The sequence below is a fragment of the Scatophagus argus genome, chromosome 14, assembly GCF_020382885.2.
Source record: "Scatophagus argus isolate fScaArg1 chromosome 14, fScaArg1.pri, whole genome shotgun sequence".
NCBI classification, from domain to species: domain Eukaryota; kingdom Metazoa; phylum Chordata; class Actinopteri; family Scatophagidae; genus Scatophagus; species Scatophagus argus.
The window spans coordinates 18,886,806-18,903,622 of NC_058506.1; the positions used below are offsets into that span (position 1 = coordinate 18,886,806).

General features: G+C 43.8%; 1 protein-coding gene across 2 annotated transcripts in view; it reads left to right on the forward strand.

Moving 5' to 3' along the window:
- The first annotated feature begins 1,209 nt into the window (after positions 1-1,209).
- Positions 1,210-16,817, forward strand: part of si:dkeyp-23e4.3 (rho GTPase-activating protein 7) — a 73,030-nt gene continuing 57,422 nt past the window's right edge. Inside the window, exon 1 of one of the 2 annotated variants that reach the window (XM_046409974.1) lies at positions 1,210-1,353. In XM_046409974.1, coding sequence (XP_046265930.1) covers positions 1,233-1,353 — 121 coding nt within the window. In that variant the 5' untranslated portion in view covers positions 1,210-1,232. The remainder of the gene's footprint in view (positions 1,354-16,817) is intronic. The other variant, XM_046409973.1, reaches the window with a different exon arrangement.

Genomic DNA, 16,817 nt, shown 5'->3' on the forward strand with positions numbered 1-16,817 from the left:
ATTGACATTTATTGATTAATAAAAAGTGAACACTTCTTCACTGAATATTTTCGTGAGTTGAAGTTTAATCAAAACAAAATGATGTTTGCTGGTTTTGACTGTGTGAGGACAGAGATGTCATATTTAATACTTAAAGAGCTAAAATATCTGAGTCTTTAAAAATACTGCGATTCATTCCCTAAACGGGACTGAACCAGAGATGTCACCCATCCAGTCCCTGTCTCCACTCGCTCCCTCTCCTCCTCCCATTCATCATGTCCCTCAGTTTCCATCATCCTACTCTTCCCAGCAGTCCTGACCTCAGCTGTTTATTTATCCTCTTCCCCAAGAGAGGAAGTCTGTTTAAACAGATTTCAGCGTTGATGATGATGATGATGTGTGTGTGTTGATCCCTGGGTGGGAAAGCTAACCGGCTGTATCTGACAGAAGGACGGAGCTAAAACTAACCCAAATTTTCCCACCTCACTTTCAAAGTTGACTGTGATCCAGGTCCAAATCCAGGTCAGGTCTCAAGTCACTTCACAGAGTCAGACAATCACAAGTCTCTCAAATACAGTGACAAGTAATTTATGACGAGTCTCATATCAAGTCACCAGACCTCAAGGGAGAGTCCAAGTCATGATACAAGTCTGTCATGTCTCTGGCTCTGAATGCTGGACATTAAAATAACAACTAAGACCAAATTCTTTCAATGCAGATGTCTCATATACAACATTCAAGGTGTGACAAAACGAACGTATCCCACCACCACTACTGTCCAGGTCAACAAGTCTGTGTGTGAAGGTGTGTTTGTGTATCAAGGAGAGAGAATTCAAGCTTGTGTTTATAATGTGAGTTTCTACTTGTTTATATGTGTCCATTTGTGTGTGTGTGTGTGTGTCCACACAGCTGATGTCTTTAACCCAGATTAAATGTCATTTCCTCTCTTTATGCTGAACACACACACACACACACACTTCTCTGAAGAGGGAGGTTAAGGGAGGGAGAGGACAGGAGTGTTTCACAAATTACATGCAGACTTTTTGCATTAAGTGTCAGCCCTCCTGCCTCCTCTCTCCTCCTCCCTCCTCTCTCCTCCCTCCTCCTCCTCCTCCTCCTCCTCCTTCCTCACTTTGCTGAACTCTTAAGTCACACACACCCTCTGCGTGAGCCATGACGGAGCGAATGCTGCCCACATGGGATAGAAACTCTCCAGAAGCTCAGGTTTTTGGGAATATGTAAGTGTGTGGAATATGGCTCAGACCCCATCAGTGAAAACTCCTCTGCGGAGATCCTTCAGCGAGCATGTGAAAGACTCCACCAACAAGGCTTGGGATGTCTTCTGGAAGGGCGTGAGGGAGAGGCGGCTTTGGGGTGAGTTGGAATAAGATGTGAATGTACACATTGTTTACGCAGGCAGGCAGGCGGCAGATGCTGGTAGCCTGGTAGTAAAGGCTCAGCATGATTCAAGAAACTGATGTTCAGGATGGGAAATACAGACACAAAGCAGCTGAGATGTAGTCAGGAGTCATGCACAGCTGCTGACTGTGGTTCTCCAGCAGCCATTTCGGTCCTGATGACAAGCAAAAGATGGGTTTTACGAACTGATGCTGAAGCTCAAGACATTGTTGTGGTCCAGTTGATCATGAACAGTGGCTGCAGCTTGCTTTGGGGAAACATTTTATAAAGTTCACATCACTTCTGCAGCTAAAGTTTGTTTAAAAAAAAAAAAAAGGTTTCAGGTTTTATTGGATGCATAAAAGGTCGAGGTTTTTGTGGAAGACTCAGTGATGTCCCCTGAACACTGAGCTTCTGTCAGAGACTGAAACTGAAGTTGTAGTTGCTTCAGTTTACACAGCTAACGCGGTGTAAGAGTGCAGCTTTCAGGAAACATAAGTTGCATCTGGCTTTGGCTGCTCATGCAATACTTTTTGGGTCGATAAAATCATTGCGGGTTTTAGTCTCCTCAGGGGATTTTTGATTGTGATAAAAAAGATCAAATGACACCAGCCTTATCCTCCAGCATCTCTCAACCCATTTTCCAAAGCCGTCATAATATCCCAGTCAGTTCCTACTTGTTCCTGTCCGTCATGAGGCAGCTCCACAGCAGTACCAGCATGTGAGCTGTGGCTGTGACTGATCGCGGTTTCACGTCTCATTGAAGCAGAGTGTTTTGAAGTGTTTGTTGCACGCTGTGAGGGTGAATCACATGTTGATACTCGGAGTTAAACCGAGTCTACCAGGAATCTCAGCACGACCTCCATGTTGAGAACCATGAAGTCTCTCTCCCCCTCTGTCGGGTCCTGCTCAGCGTTTCATCACTGTGAACACAAGTCAGGTTTTAATAGATCAGTGAGCCTGTGCTGAAGCTGCACAGAGTTTACTTTTATTTTCCAGGAGGTGGCTTTGTGTGTGTGCTCTTGTTTGTGGTGAACTTGTGACTGGAAGGTCAATTCACTGAATCTACTGAGAAAATGTTAAGGTGACCATGAGGGTGAAGCTTTGCCTTCATCCTCCTGCAGCCTTGTGTTGTTGCTGAAAAAAAGGCATCTGAAGTAGAAACCTGTTGAGGTTTAAAGGAACTGCAGTCACATGCTGAAATATTTTGAGCTGAATTGTGTTTTTTCCTGTGCGTTTTAATGTTGTCTAGTGCATCTCACCAGTTTGTGGTCTTCACTGACTTTTCTAACAGGCTTGCTAGCAAGTTAGCCAATGCTAACGACTTGATAGCGAACCACTTCCTGGTGTGACCGCAACCTGGAGTTGGAGTCAAACTCTGGTGACCCTGAAAACTTAAAATAATATTTGTGATTGTAAAAATCCCCTTTTCTGTGAACACCCCCAACACAGACTGAAACCCGTTCCTGATGAGCAGGCTGGTGATGCCAGTTTCTAAGCTGAGAAGCTTTTAGTCACAATGCTGCAAAATTCAAAACTTCCAAGGCTTTAAATGAACTCGTGTCACAAACGGAGGAGCTGAGAGTTGAATAATCCGTCTGCTGTATGCGAACGTCCAGACTAACTGAGCGCTTCTTAAACCTCGAGGAACACCTCTGGTTCTTTGACTGTGTGTGTGAAGGCCCGTGAGTGTGTGAATCATGAGTGTTTATGTGTGGGAAGAGTCTTTTTGTTCTGTGTGTGTTTTCAAATTCAGACAGCTGGTTCTGCTGATACCTGGCTCCAGCTGTGTGTACACTGACATCTGTGTATGTGTGTGTGTGTGTGTGTTGTATGGATTAAATCCAGATACATGACGTTGAGGGGTCTTGCTCTCTGATTGGCTGAGATGGATTATGTAATCCTCTACTTCATCATCCTGTAGCACACACACATTTACACACAGCAGTGAGAAAAGCAGAGCGAGGAGACTTAGAGCCACTGATTCCCTGCCATTTGAATAAGTCAACCAGCTTTTAAAGGAGGCAACATGAAATCAGACGTTTTCAGGTTATTTATTTGGACTCTGAGAGTTTGCAGTAGAAAAACATGAGGTCAAATGGCAAAGGAAAAGAACTGGTTGATGCTCTTTAAGCCAGTCAAACCAAAAGACGACTCTTTAAAATGAAGAGTTACTATGGAAGGAAAATGAAATTCCTCACTAATGAACTTCACTTCAGAGAGAAAAATGAAAACACAAACAGCAGCCCTGGACTGATTGTGTCTAAACAGGGTAATTACTGGAATGATGTCTGACCCCTGAGCAAAGTGCCTCAAACTGCACACAAGAAGCACAAGGTGAGCTGAAACTTCAGCCACCACGGCTGCTTAGTTGAATCGTCTTTTGCGGCTTCTGAGTTTCCCTCTCAGAACTGCAGGGCCTGAACTGAGGGTTCATCCCAAAGGTGTTGGATGGGGTTGAGGTCAGGACTCTGTGTGGGCCAGTCAAGTTCTTCCACACCAAACTCATCCAACCATGTCTTTATGGAGCTTTGCTTTGTGCACTGGGGCACAGTCATGCTGGAATAGAAAAGGGCCTTCAACAAACTGCTGGTACAAAGTTGGAAGCATAGCGTTGTGCAAAATGTCTTGGTATGCTGAAGCATTAAGATTTCCCTTTGCTGGGAGTCGGATGGCGAGTCAGGAGTCCAAACCCTGAAAAACAGCCCCATAAAGAGGTGTGTCTGGGTATTTTTATCTATATAGTGCAGGTTTTTTTTTTTTGTGGAAAATTTTGCTTTTAAATTCAGCACACACCTCAGAAAGCGAGTGAAAACATAATCCAGCCTTCACTCTGTCAAAGCTGTCACTGTGGACGTACAACACGCTTGGTATTTTTGTCTCTTTTGTCACCTCATAATCGAAGTGTGCGTGAGCCGAACCTGATTTGCATCCCTCCTGAGGAGCGACGAGCGCATCGAGCCACAGAGTGAACGCGACCCGTGAGAATCGCTGCTCTGATCCTCATTGTCCTCCACTTTTCTTTCATCACTCGCTGCCTCTCCTCCACCATGAGCATCTCCTTCATCAGCCCATCCTAATATTTACTCCTTAGCTAAAAAGTTGTCATAACTCACAGCCCAAATATGGTCTTCCATTCAAACCTGGAAAGCGATGCTCTTCCAAACACAGGCTTTGCCAGACACCCTCTGTGTACGTTTTCCTCGCGCCTGGACGGACTCATCACCAATATGGCAGGAACTCAAATGTCACCACATGATGCAGAGTTGAATAATCCAAAAGTTAAGTAATCAGGTCTACACGTGCAAGCAAAGGACTTTATCGTAAAGTATAAATGGGAAAAATCCAGTCCTGTCATGTGTTTTTGTTAAGTTGTTGGTTTTGTTTTTAAAAGCACATTTTCATCACACCCAGACTTTCAGGAGACTTAAAGGGATGTTTCTGAAGTTGTCTCATTGCTGCTCTTCGGCAGGAAAAAGACTGAACCAGATTCTTTAATGTGACAGGAGGTATCTGGTCAGGTTTTATAAGGCCGCCATGCTGCTAGTCCACACAGTGTCTGACCATTAAGAAGAGATTTATTCCCGCAGATTTTCAAATAAAAACTGGACCACAGAGGAGCAGAAAAGCGAGTCTGGGAGATTTAAGATTCAGCTGTGGTCATCAGGTTTATTTTTTCATGCGTAGTATCTGCAGGACATATTCTGTTTTCAGGCAGATTATACTGAGAGCAACACAAACTCAGAGGGGAAACAGGAAGCAAATGAAGTTTTACTTTAAAGGATTTTCACACGTTTTGGATTGCATTTGCCTCCAATGAATGAATTATTTTTAAATGAATGAATCCCCCCCAAAACTGAAAAAGAGGAAGAGGACACAAACATTTCAAGCCAAAAACATGGAACGCATCAGGGCCTCAGTAGCTACTGCTGTTTATTTACGCAAACAGACAGCTAGCTAATTATGCAATAGTTTTACAGTTTAACAGCCTTACATAATGAAGTGGTTCTTGAGGATAAAGATGATTAAAACTGAAAATGAGAGAGCTGAGAGATGTCGAGGCTCTGAGCCAAATGTGATAGATGGGATCGATGTGAAGACTGCTGTTTATTCTGCAGCAATCAGAGACGGGCCAAACTAAACACCCGAGTGGGGAAACTGTGGTGGGAACCTGGGGAACACACACAAAACACACAGTTCCTCCTCACGTCACTGACAGAAAGAGAACACACACAGGCACGGACCCTGTATCAACAGCATTCAGACAAACACACACACAGTTTTAGCATTTCACAACTCGTGTGGTAAAAACGAGCAGAATGAGTCGTTAATGTCTGTCCGAGCTGTGGAAGGACACGAGGAAGATCTCAAAGCCTCCGAACGTTATCTTCATGATTAACAGTTCGGTCTGCACAGGAGACGTCGGCAAGTTGGTCTCATCAGTGGCCAAGAGGAGTCGAGCAGCGAGTCTTTTGGTGCTGAACATCCCGAGTCCATCGTGAGGAAAGTTCTGAGCTCTTTTATTGAGTTTCTAAGGAGTCTTCCATGTTTTTCTTTTGGTGTTTTCGGTCAGAGGACTGAAATGGCTCGCAGTAAGACATACAGATACAGTATATGCTGGCTCGGCTTGTGACTTGATTCTAGATACTTAGTCATACTTAAATTGAAGTATTTCCCTGGTGTTTTCTTCCTCTTCTCCTCCCCTTTTTCCATCTCTTCATATGCACGCTGTGTCTCTCATCACGGCGGCCTGGATTTCATCAGTAGTATTACCTCATCCTGAGCAGAGGGGCCACATGCCTTCCTCCCTTTCACAAACCCTCTCCTATTTTTCTCCCCTCTTCTTCTTCTTACTGTGTTTTTTTTTTGCCTTACCTTCCCTCTCTCGGCTTGGCTCTTGTCCTCTCTGGTCTGCTCTGGCCTTCTGTTTGCTGTCACTCTGATTGAATTCATATGACAGGCTCAGGGGAGTCCTGAGTTTGTGTGTGTGTGTGTGTGTGCTTTGCTATTCTGCTCCTGCTGGAAAAACAAAGTAAAGGAATCAGATTTCAGGGTTCTTGAAGCCAACGTCAGTCGAGAGAATATTTGTAAATTGCCCTTTTTCTATAGGTTCCCTATCTAAGTGTATTCTTTCAGAATTCATGAATATTTTTACCATGTGGGGGCCCGCCAAACCAGTTCTGTCAAAAGCTGTTTGATTTTTGAAGGTACAATCTGTGAGTGGGAGGAGATGGGAATGAGAAGGAAGCAGTTCTCCCTGTCGTGAATGAGATGACTGACTTCCTGTTTCACTTGAAGAAAATGTGCCTCTGATGCTGCTGCAGATGAGTCAGAACGAGCCTGTTAACACCGACCACATCGATCACAACCAGTCAACAGTTTCAGACTCCACCCGCAGTTTGCCCCCAAACATTTAACTTCTGTGCCAGTCGGACGCTTAAGCTTCTTATCTTTGACAGTGAGCCAGTCGCTTGTCTTGCAGAGATGGTCAAAGTGGTCCCTTGTCCAGCAGTCAGATGCACTGTGCCCATGAAGTGAAGTGGTAGCTGCTTTTTTTTATCCATTTTAATAAGCTCGTTTTCTGTGCTGTTTTCACAGAGACAGTAACCTGACAAACCAGCTTCCTCACAAAATAGGTTACGCAGGTGTTTCAGGGGTAGGTATCTAGACTCAGCAGGTCCTAATATGATAAGGGAACTCACATGCCCAAAAATCAGATGTCCTTCTCCTCACTGTATATGAGTAAGTTCTCATTGTACTCAAAATATGGTCCAGGTGCCGTAAAGTTTGGAGGTTCCTTCAAGGAGAGAAGAATCAGATCCTGGAGGTAGATGTTATGACCACAAGAGCTTTGCCATTAAGGGAGCGAGTTTCAAGATTTAGGTTAATATAACTGATGAAGAAGTTTGGGGCAAGTTTGGACCAGAGCAGGCGTGAGATTCTTTTACAGATGAAGGTTATGAGCAATTTAATCAGAAAACATTTTGGAATTTGGAGTCTGGCATGTGTGGTGCTGAACTGTGATTGTGGAACTTGTCAGTATCACATCAGCAGATCCTGCTCATGTTGATCAGATGTGAGCCCAGGTCTGAACGGTAGGATCGACATGCCATTGACCCTTGACTCTTAATGGACACGGCTGAGCGTAAATCCACCGACCTAATGAGCTGAGTGCTTTGTTTACACTTATGACCGGGCAGCGTTGAAGCACAAATTTATAGACTCGAGGCAGTCAGAATGACGACCCAAAGCAGGATTTATACTGGGCCAACTCAGATCGCATTAGTGGAAGAAGGCTTTGTGGCAGGAAGTCGTACAAAAGGACATGTTTAAAAGGCGTCAGTATTGGAGGACCAACACAGGAGGACAACAGATATTATATAAAGTTTTGAACATTTGAGTAAAGTTATTCCACAACGCGTCAGTTTGTATGAATTGACCCACCGGCAGGTCGGCGGGGCTGACGAGGTTAAAAAACAGCCGCCTCTGGCTCCACAATGAAGTATAATGAAAAGCACCTGAGGTCGTATTAAAGCAGTGGAAGGACGGGACTTTGAAAAGGAAGCAGAGTGAAAAGAGGAAAAATTTGCTGTTGGCAGAAGCCAGAGTCCCATATTCCACAATAATTATTGTGTTGGTTTTGTTATCTTGGAGGAAATGTGCTTTAGCAGCGTCCAAAGAGAGCCGAGTGGAGGAGAAGGAGGAGGACGAGCAGGAGGTCACCTGAAGCCACAGAAAGAACCAGACGGCTGTTTTTCTCATCATCCCTCTAGGCTTTCATAGGGCCAGGGTGTGGCCATAAACCAGGACACAGCTCAAGAGAGGTGCTTATCTGAAGTGATTGTTAGAGAGTTTATTTATTACAGGAACTTCCAGCCCAGTTCTACTTTAACATCAGGTTCTTTTACCCATCATTTGTTTCTTAAAGATATAAAGCAAAGGAGGCTCATTTATACCTGATCTGAACGGCTGCACTGGGAGGTGGGGAACAGCACGACGTGGTGGATGGTACAAACGGAGATAAACAGCAGACTGTTTCATATAATTTGTCCTTGGAGCAATTCGTGATATTGTGCTTGGTTGCTACGACAAATAGGAAGCAATGTGAAGAATCAGAAAAGAGAAGTTCACACCTCGATGGATCTTCAAATTGTCAGTTTCAGAAAATCACTAAAATTATCAGACAGGGCCCCTGTGGTTCTGATTCTGCCGTTGGGAAGAGCATTTCAGACACTTTTAGACAATCTGACAAGCACTTTGAAGCATAATGACGTCTTTAGAACATTTCTGTTGGGACTGTGTCAAAGAGGTTGAGCAGTTCTTTCGTTTTTAACACCGTGGTTTGTGGCGTTGTAATGAACTGCATTATGATGCCAGGTTTACTAGTAAAGTGTGTTCTATAGAAAATAGCACCAAGTTCCTCTCTGAGTCAAGAAACTAAACACGACAAGTTTCTAAAATGATTTTTCTGCTGCTGTCTTTCTGGGTTTCCGTGATATTGTGTTCACTGCTGTTTTTCATTTGTGTCTCTAACCTTGGAGACGGAGACAGCATCAGCTTCGTCTTCTCAGGATGATAATCAACAGCACTCGGACGCAGATGCTCTTCAGCTCGTGTGTGTTTTAGACACAGGTCTAGACTGACACAGGTCTCCCCCGTTTCTCAGTTTGGCCACCTTTGCCTCCCGTGCTCAGACACTGACTTGAAACAACGATCGAAAGACTGTGGACGCAGGTTTGTGCAGAGAGGATGTGAGGGTCGGTTACAGGATACCTGGACAACCCAAATCATATTGTATTTCATTTTTTTGTATATATTAAGTCAATTGTTAACTTCTTTTCTTTGCGTTTGCTTGCTTTGGGGGCATTCAAGTGTTGCCTTACACTTACTGTATGAATTGAGAATTAAGCGCAATCAGCGTGAGAGTGACTGTTTGTGTATATGCATGTTTTTATGAGCACTGATATTTTTATACTAGTTTGTCACTTTATGGACTTTGTTTACATGACTCTTATCACGTGACTGTTTGCTTGTGTATATAGTATATATGGCGCCGTGCGGTATCACTGTTTGAGCCCTCCAGTGCGCGGGCCGTTCATTTGTTTATCTCATGTTTCAGCCACCGGGAAATAAAAATTCACCAACTTTTAATTTTTACCCGTCAAACCGAATCATGCCATCCCTTTCGGTGCTCATAAGCTGATTAGCACGTCTTGTTGTAATTAATCCCTCATGTGCCTCCCGTGTCATTGTCCCACTTCCTGCTGCAGGCCCAGTCAAAATTAAAGCCCCAGAGTGATTGCTGCTTTCAGGTCCACAAACTGTCCGGGTGGTGAGCTTTTGTTCATATTTGCTGTAAAAGAGTCAAAATAGTGAAAACCAAGTGATGCAACTTCCTGTTGCAGTGTTTGATTGTGAAGTTGTTTCACACTGAGAGCTTCCTGCCCACCTGAATGAAGGTTACGTTCCTTTTCATAGCTTATGAAAACTCCCCAGATTCTGTCGTTATTTATGTGTCTGCGGCTGAATAACTTTCCATACCACCAGCAAGGACAAAAACAGAAATGCCTGTTTATTTCCTTCTTGCTGCTTTTCCCATCTTGTGGGTGCACACATGATAACGGAGTAGGCGACAAATTGGTTGGGACAATGCAGGACGGCGGCTTTGTGTTGGACAGGCGGACGGCAGCAAGTTGCCCCCAAAAAGACCTCATTTTCCCTTCTGTTGGAGTTAGCGTGTCAACACTACGCTGCTGAGTGAGGAGCTTCTGTCTGTTTTTTTATTTTTTATTATTAAATCGCTTTTTAGAATTAGTAGGTACAGAGATGGATGGATTCGCTCAGTTCCCGTTCATTTATTGTTATGATTTTGTTTAAGAATATAACTTTAAATGATAGTTCTGTAAGAACCGAACGATTTTCTCCATAAACTTAAAAAAGGAGGGCATACTGGTTGTTGTTATATAAAATGAAGTCAGTGGTCAGCTCAGACATCAGGTGTCTGAGTACAGACGCTCACATCTTCCTTTCTTTCTCTGAGCGCACAGCTCACTTAAATCACATCAACAACAGTCAACACAACATGCATCTGTTTCAACACACTCATTCTGCTTGGCCTTTAATGAAACAGGCTGCAATAAAAATAAAATAAAATTTATTTTTTTTTGCAATAAAATTTTTTTATCAGTGATAGTAAGTTTCAAAGCATGTAGTTTTGATCCTGGGGTGAACTATCTCTTTAATTGTAAATAAACCCACTCACTTTGACCGAGTGGGTATTTTTAGAGAAGAAATCTGATTGGCCCAGAAGGGTGTGTTCCAAACATGATAATGACTAACATGAAGTGTTATTGTTGTAAAAGGGGTTTTACAAAGCCAAAGCTTTCGGTCACCATGCAGGCCTCTAGTCAGCAAGCCTTCTTATTCTGTAGATCCTCCACATGCGCATTTTGATGTTTTATTGGAGCTGTGGCCCCTTGAGGAATATCCTGACTGTGGCTGATGGGGAGATTTGGAGGTGTTGTGTCGTCTACCTGCCGGTGTCACCGTCATCACTTTCTCTGGTTTTATGGCTTCAGTCTGAAACTGTGAACTGAGAAGCAGATGCTAAATGGTTCTCAGAAACAGTAAGCGAGCGTCTATATTCACTGTGTGTCTGATGATGATGACGTGTGTGTGTGTGTGTGTGTGTGTGTGTATGTGCTTGTGTTTGAATGGCTGCGACAGTATTGGCAGTCTGACAAGCAGCTCTGTTGTTAAGGGACTTCTGCGGTCGAACACAGACTGCCATGTTAAAGACCCAGAAGACTTGAGGCCCTAAAAGGAGTTGGCCTGTCGGCCCAAGACGAACGTCTGTGGTCAGGTTTGTGTCTGGACCTGGCATCTTCAAAACAAAAGCTTCATCCATCGTCATTCTTCAGTGGAAGGTTGACTGGCTCTGTATGCACTCGTTTATCAGACGTACCCTGGGGTGACTTGCTTACTTATAAAAGGGCTCGTCAAAACAGAGTTAACTTTGTTTCTTGTTAGTTGCATAGATTGTGGTAGGTTGACAAACTCTAAACATACGCTCCCAACATACACTGTATGGACAAAAGTATTGGAACACCTGACCTTTACACCAACAAGGAGTTTAATGACATCATAGACATTAATATGGAGTTGGTCCCCCCCCTTTGCAGCTGCAACAGCTTCCATTCTTCTGGGAAGGATTTTGACGAGATTTTGATGTTAGATGGGGTTGAGGTCAGGACTCTGTGTGGGCCAGTCAAGTTCTTCCACACCAAACTCATCCAACCATGTCTTTATGGAGCTTTGCTTTGTGCACTGGGGCACAGTCATGCTGGAATAGAAAAGGGCCTTCAACAAACTGTTGCTACAAAGTTTGAAGCATAGCATTGTCCAAAATGTCTTGGTATGCTGAAGCATCAAGATTTCCCTTCACTGGAAGTCAGGGGCGAGTCAGGAGTCCAAACCCTGAGAAACAGTCCCATCCCGCACCTGAATTCAATAACAAAGTGCTGTGTCCCATTACTTTTCTCTACAGAGAACATTTCTTTTAGAGTTAAGTCAAAGCTATTTCATAGTTTTCAGGTTGTCAAGAGATTGCATCCATTTACCCAGAGGAGGAAGCAGCATAAGCCAGTAGGATACATTCAGTGTTGGGTTTGGTCTTTTCACGAAATTTATTGACAGTGAGGGGGAAAAAAAGCAGATTATCCCCAGATTTATTCTTTAAGCGCTTTTAGCAGTTGCTACTGAAACTCATCACTCTCCAGTAATGAGTTTGTTTTGATGCCAACGGTCAATTTGTCAGAGTTGCTGTGTGAGGTTAGAAGGTTCGCGTTTACCTGGAGGACACTGTCTGGCTGTCTGAGTCCAGCTGTGCCACACTAATTCCTCGAGACGGCAAACAACAGCTCACATTTTTAAAGTTAAAGACCTCAACTGCAGGCCCCTGAGCGGTTTGCATAATGTGCCACAGTAATTCAGCTGTGTACCATTGGATTGTTACTCATTCAGAAAACTCCTCCTCCAGAAGCTTCTCTACACACCAGGAGCAATTTTACAACTCCCTCTTCACGCTCTAATACTTCATCTATCAAGATTTGTTCTCAGCAAACAACTCCTCTCAGCTTGTTGAATTAAATCGCTGTTATTCAGAGCGGTGTTGTCTCTCAAACAACCAGAACATTTCTTGTAAGTTCTGACAAATGAAAAGAGGGCGAGGTGTTGATTTGTGTCGTCTCTCTTGAGAACGGGACAGGATTACAGCAGCCGCACAGAAAGCAGCCACAAAACAAGACTGGTGGTTTCTTTTATGGCTGTTTCTGTAAACTGGGCAGTATGGCTGCCACATTAATCCCAATCCAGTCGCTCTTTCTGGAGTCCTGTGATACTGGAGGCTGAGGATTACTCGTCTCCCGCCGCGTGGTTGGCCCCCGCCTCTCGTCAGGGCAAACCCCTCCGCCGATTCATCTTCGTCCGCCGTGAATGTGGCCGCTGCTGATAAAGCTGAGATGCAGCGTGGCGTTGTTTCCCTCAGCGGGAGAGGAGGAGGTTCAGACAAACACGAGAGGGGAAGTCGGATCGAGGTCCAGGGATGCCGCACAGTCATCTCGCATTCATCACCCACCTCAGATGTTTTCTCTCTGTCCCCTTTTGTTCTTCCAAATGTCCATCTTCCACTGTCTGTTCTGTCCTCTGCAGCTCCTGCTGTCAATTTTTCCTCCTTTTTATTTCCTCCTGTTCCATTTTCCCCTCTGTTATCTGCTCCTCATCACTAGTATCTCCTTCCTCTGATTCCTCCCTCACTGTCTCCCCTGTGGCTGACAGTTAACTGTTGCAGGCAGATGATTTTCTTGCTTATTTGGCTCTGCAGAACTCTCTAAAGTGTCGATGAAAGTATTTATTGAATTACAGCAAGACCCCCTTTCTGCAATAGAAACTCAAAAATAGACACTACCAGTTAATCTAATATTTGTTCCAATCAGCAGTTTAATCAATACAAAATCCAAAGACTTCTTAGAGATCTAAAACAAGCGAGCCACAAATCCTTACATTTGAGAAAACAAAAAAAATTTTAGTATTTTTTAAATAAATGACTCGTTGCTAACATGACAGACAAACTGACAAATTGTTATGTATATAAAGATGACTGACTCGTCTCCACTTCCAAAACCAAAGCCAAAATGTCCCATGTGTGCTGCCATCTTGTTCTGCTGACGTCACATGGAGCCAGAGCCTGTGCAGTAAGAGGTGGTGCAAGAGCTTGAAGTGAAATTATATTAATCAGTTAATTAATCGATATAATCTATGCAGGTCAGTGTTTTGTAATCACTTAGCTTTTTTTAATTATTATTCAGATGACAGGAAGATGTCTTCTAATGATGTAACAACAGGTATCAGCATAGAACCATGTTTTGGACTCTTTTCAAGGCTTGAAGCACATGGAGTGCAGCATAGGAGATACTGACACTGCACCCCCACCCCTCATAAATTGTTCCTCATTTCGAAGTGGACTCCCTGGGGGGGGGCCCCCGTTAAGACCCGTGGGGGTCCTTTGATCTCAGTCTGCCGGCAGCGGAGTGTGAGCTTACTTCGTGACAGCTTTATTAAAAACAAAACAAGTGCTGTTCAGCTGAGACGTGTGTGTTTTACTGCGTGAGACTGCGTGTTCGGTAATGATCTGATATTGTTTTACGGGTTTGTTTTGCAGTGTGTGTTTGTGGTTGTGGTTAGCAACAACAAGCCTGCAGGGACTGAGATGTGGGGGGAAGAGAGGAAAAAAAGAGAGAAAAACCCAGCCAAGAGGCTCCATATCTGCCAGGCAGGGGATGGAAAAAACACAAAACAGCCAATCACACACACACACACACACACAGAGAGAGAGAGAGAGAGAGAGAGAGAGAGAGAGAGAGACTCACCTCTGCTGAACCCTCTGAGCCATGAGAAAAAAGAAAAATTAGGATCTGTGGCTCTTGTCTTATTGAAAATCTGAAGGACACACACACACACATGCACAACCACACACACACACACACACACTCCTCCTCCTCCTCCACCACCTCTGAAGATCATCCTCAGTTTGTGAACTCTAAAAAAAGATGCTGCCCCAGCAACTTTTCTTTGGAGGAAGTCAACCTGCTCCTCCTCACACCAGACTCGTCTGTTAGGCGACATTCAATTTGCAGTTAGCCCGTTTTCCATTTGCAGTTAGTTGGCTAAATGTGAGTCTCCAGGGATCTGAGGAGCAGAGCGAAGCTGAGCTACTGTCGTGGTGCTTCATTACTTCAAGTTTTCCCTCGTGGCGCCTGAATTTGGTGAGAGTTTGAGAAATTCGGCGGCGATCTGATTTGATTCTTAAGGCTGACTCCGTTTCGTTTTTCTCTGCAGGTGTGGATGTGTGCAGAGTCATGAAATTGTTCTCCAAGGCAAATTTGGGATTTTGGGTAAAACAAATGGCAGGCTTGACTTCATTTGATGGATCTGGGAAGGACAAACCTTGCTAATTGAGGGATTTGAAAAGCCAGAGCAGAAACTTGAGGTCCGTTTGAGACGGTAAAAGGACACGAGTGTGTTCTCTCTGCACCGCTGCCTTTTAATGAACAAACTGGCTTCAAGCTAATGACTCTGTTAGGGCTGCTGAGCATAGTTAAAAGGTCCATCCAACAAATCCATCGTGTCATTACCACATTAATTTCCAGTTAGTGATATAATTACCACAAAGGCAATCATGAAGAGGACTTGCAGCTCAAACCTGCCTCCTTGTCGTGTTTTACTGGTGTGTACTGGAGTCAGATCAGCTGGACTGCCTGCCACAAAATGTGATGCTTTCACTTTTTGGGTATTTGTTCAGCTCATCAAGCTGCTAAACTGATTATTTTGAAACTATGTTCATTCAGACAGTTTGTGGTCTTTGTTTCTAGAGGCTCTAGAGGTTTTGTTCCCCGGTCTTACGTGAGAACTATGCGGAAACGTAACCGTTTGTGGTCCTGTGATGTGTTCTGTTCAAACTTCAGCTCTCAGGTTTTGGACGTCTGTTTCTGCTGTTGGCTGCTGTTTCCTCCTCTGATTCAGAGCTGGCAGCGTTTGAAAGCAGCTCTCAAACTCCACCCAGCCGCTCCATCAGCACCTGGCCGGGAAGCCTCAGACAAGCGCTCCCATACACATCTGTGTGTGTGTGTTTTTTTCTTCTGTGTCGAACTTGTGTGCATTTTATGTTAATACTTCAAACAATGTTCAGATGCGAGCGCCTCATTATTCGTAGTTATAATTAACTTTGTTCCCCGGTGTGAGGTCGGAGCTAAAAGCTTGTCTTGAACAGTCTTCAATGGTTCGTCAGTTCTCTCTGAGAAAATTGCTTTATAATTTTATTCCATTTGAGACGTCCACAATTGTTAAAAAAAAAAAAAAAAAAAAAAAAGAGTGACAGCTTTTTTTGACAAATTGATTGCTGGCACGAAAATCTCAGTATTGACTCAGTATTGAGCAGCTATTAAAATTTTCGGCTTTAGAAGCGTGTGTGTGTGTGTGCGTATGTGTGCGCGCGCTGCTTTTGAAAGGACGCGGCCATTTTCGTAATCACTGTCATAATTGTGAATCTCATCATTGTCTCAAAATGTGCAGCTTCTCCTGCAATGGATGGAGAAATTCAATGAAAAATTACACATAATGTGGCCCACCATCTGTTCCAGCCAACTCCTGGTTGTTGTCATCCTCGTCCTCATCAGTGAATAATGGAAGACGACCTAACAGAGACGGCTGTTGCCCAGAGGTGGTCAGATGTTAAAATAAATCTCTGTGTGATGTAAAATTAGGCAAAGATGCAACCTGAGCAAAAGAATCGCAAACATCCTGAGGCTGAAGGAATTCAGAGGGCTGAGCTGTCTCTCACACACACACACACACACACACAGTGAACATACAGGTACAGGTGAAAAAATTAATAAAATGCAAATAAAACAAGAGGAAAATGTGCTTCCCAGTCTGTCTGAGCAAACCTTCAGGCTACTTTCAGATAAACATTAGCACCTCATTATTTTCAGTCTGTTGGCATAATCAGGCTCCAGCCAAAAGTCACAGGCTCAACTGGGCCAAAAAGCTGAAACTGGATCAGTTTTTACCTCATCAAATGAAAAAAATATCAAATAAAATGGATAAAGGTAATTAATTTAGAACCTTAACCACATAATGAACAAATATTGATCATCTTGACTTTATTTTTTGCATTATTTGTTCCCATTTCAGATTAAACAGGCAAACGCTGACTGGTAAAACTCTCCACTGACAGTAAACACACCATGTGTGTTTGAGCCGACAGTCAGACACCAAACATGTGGCGTGATGAGTAGTGTGTTTGTTAGTTTTAAAACAGAGCCTCGGCCTGTAGAGCAGTTTGACTGAGGGGAAGTAAAACAGCATCTCCTGAGCCCATTTGG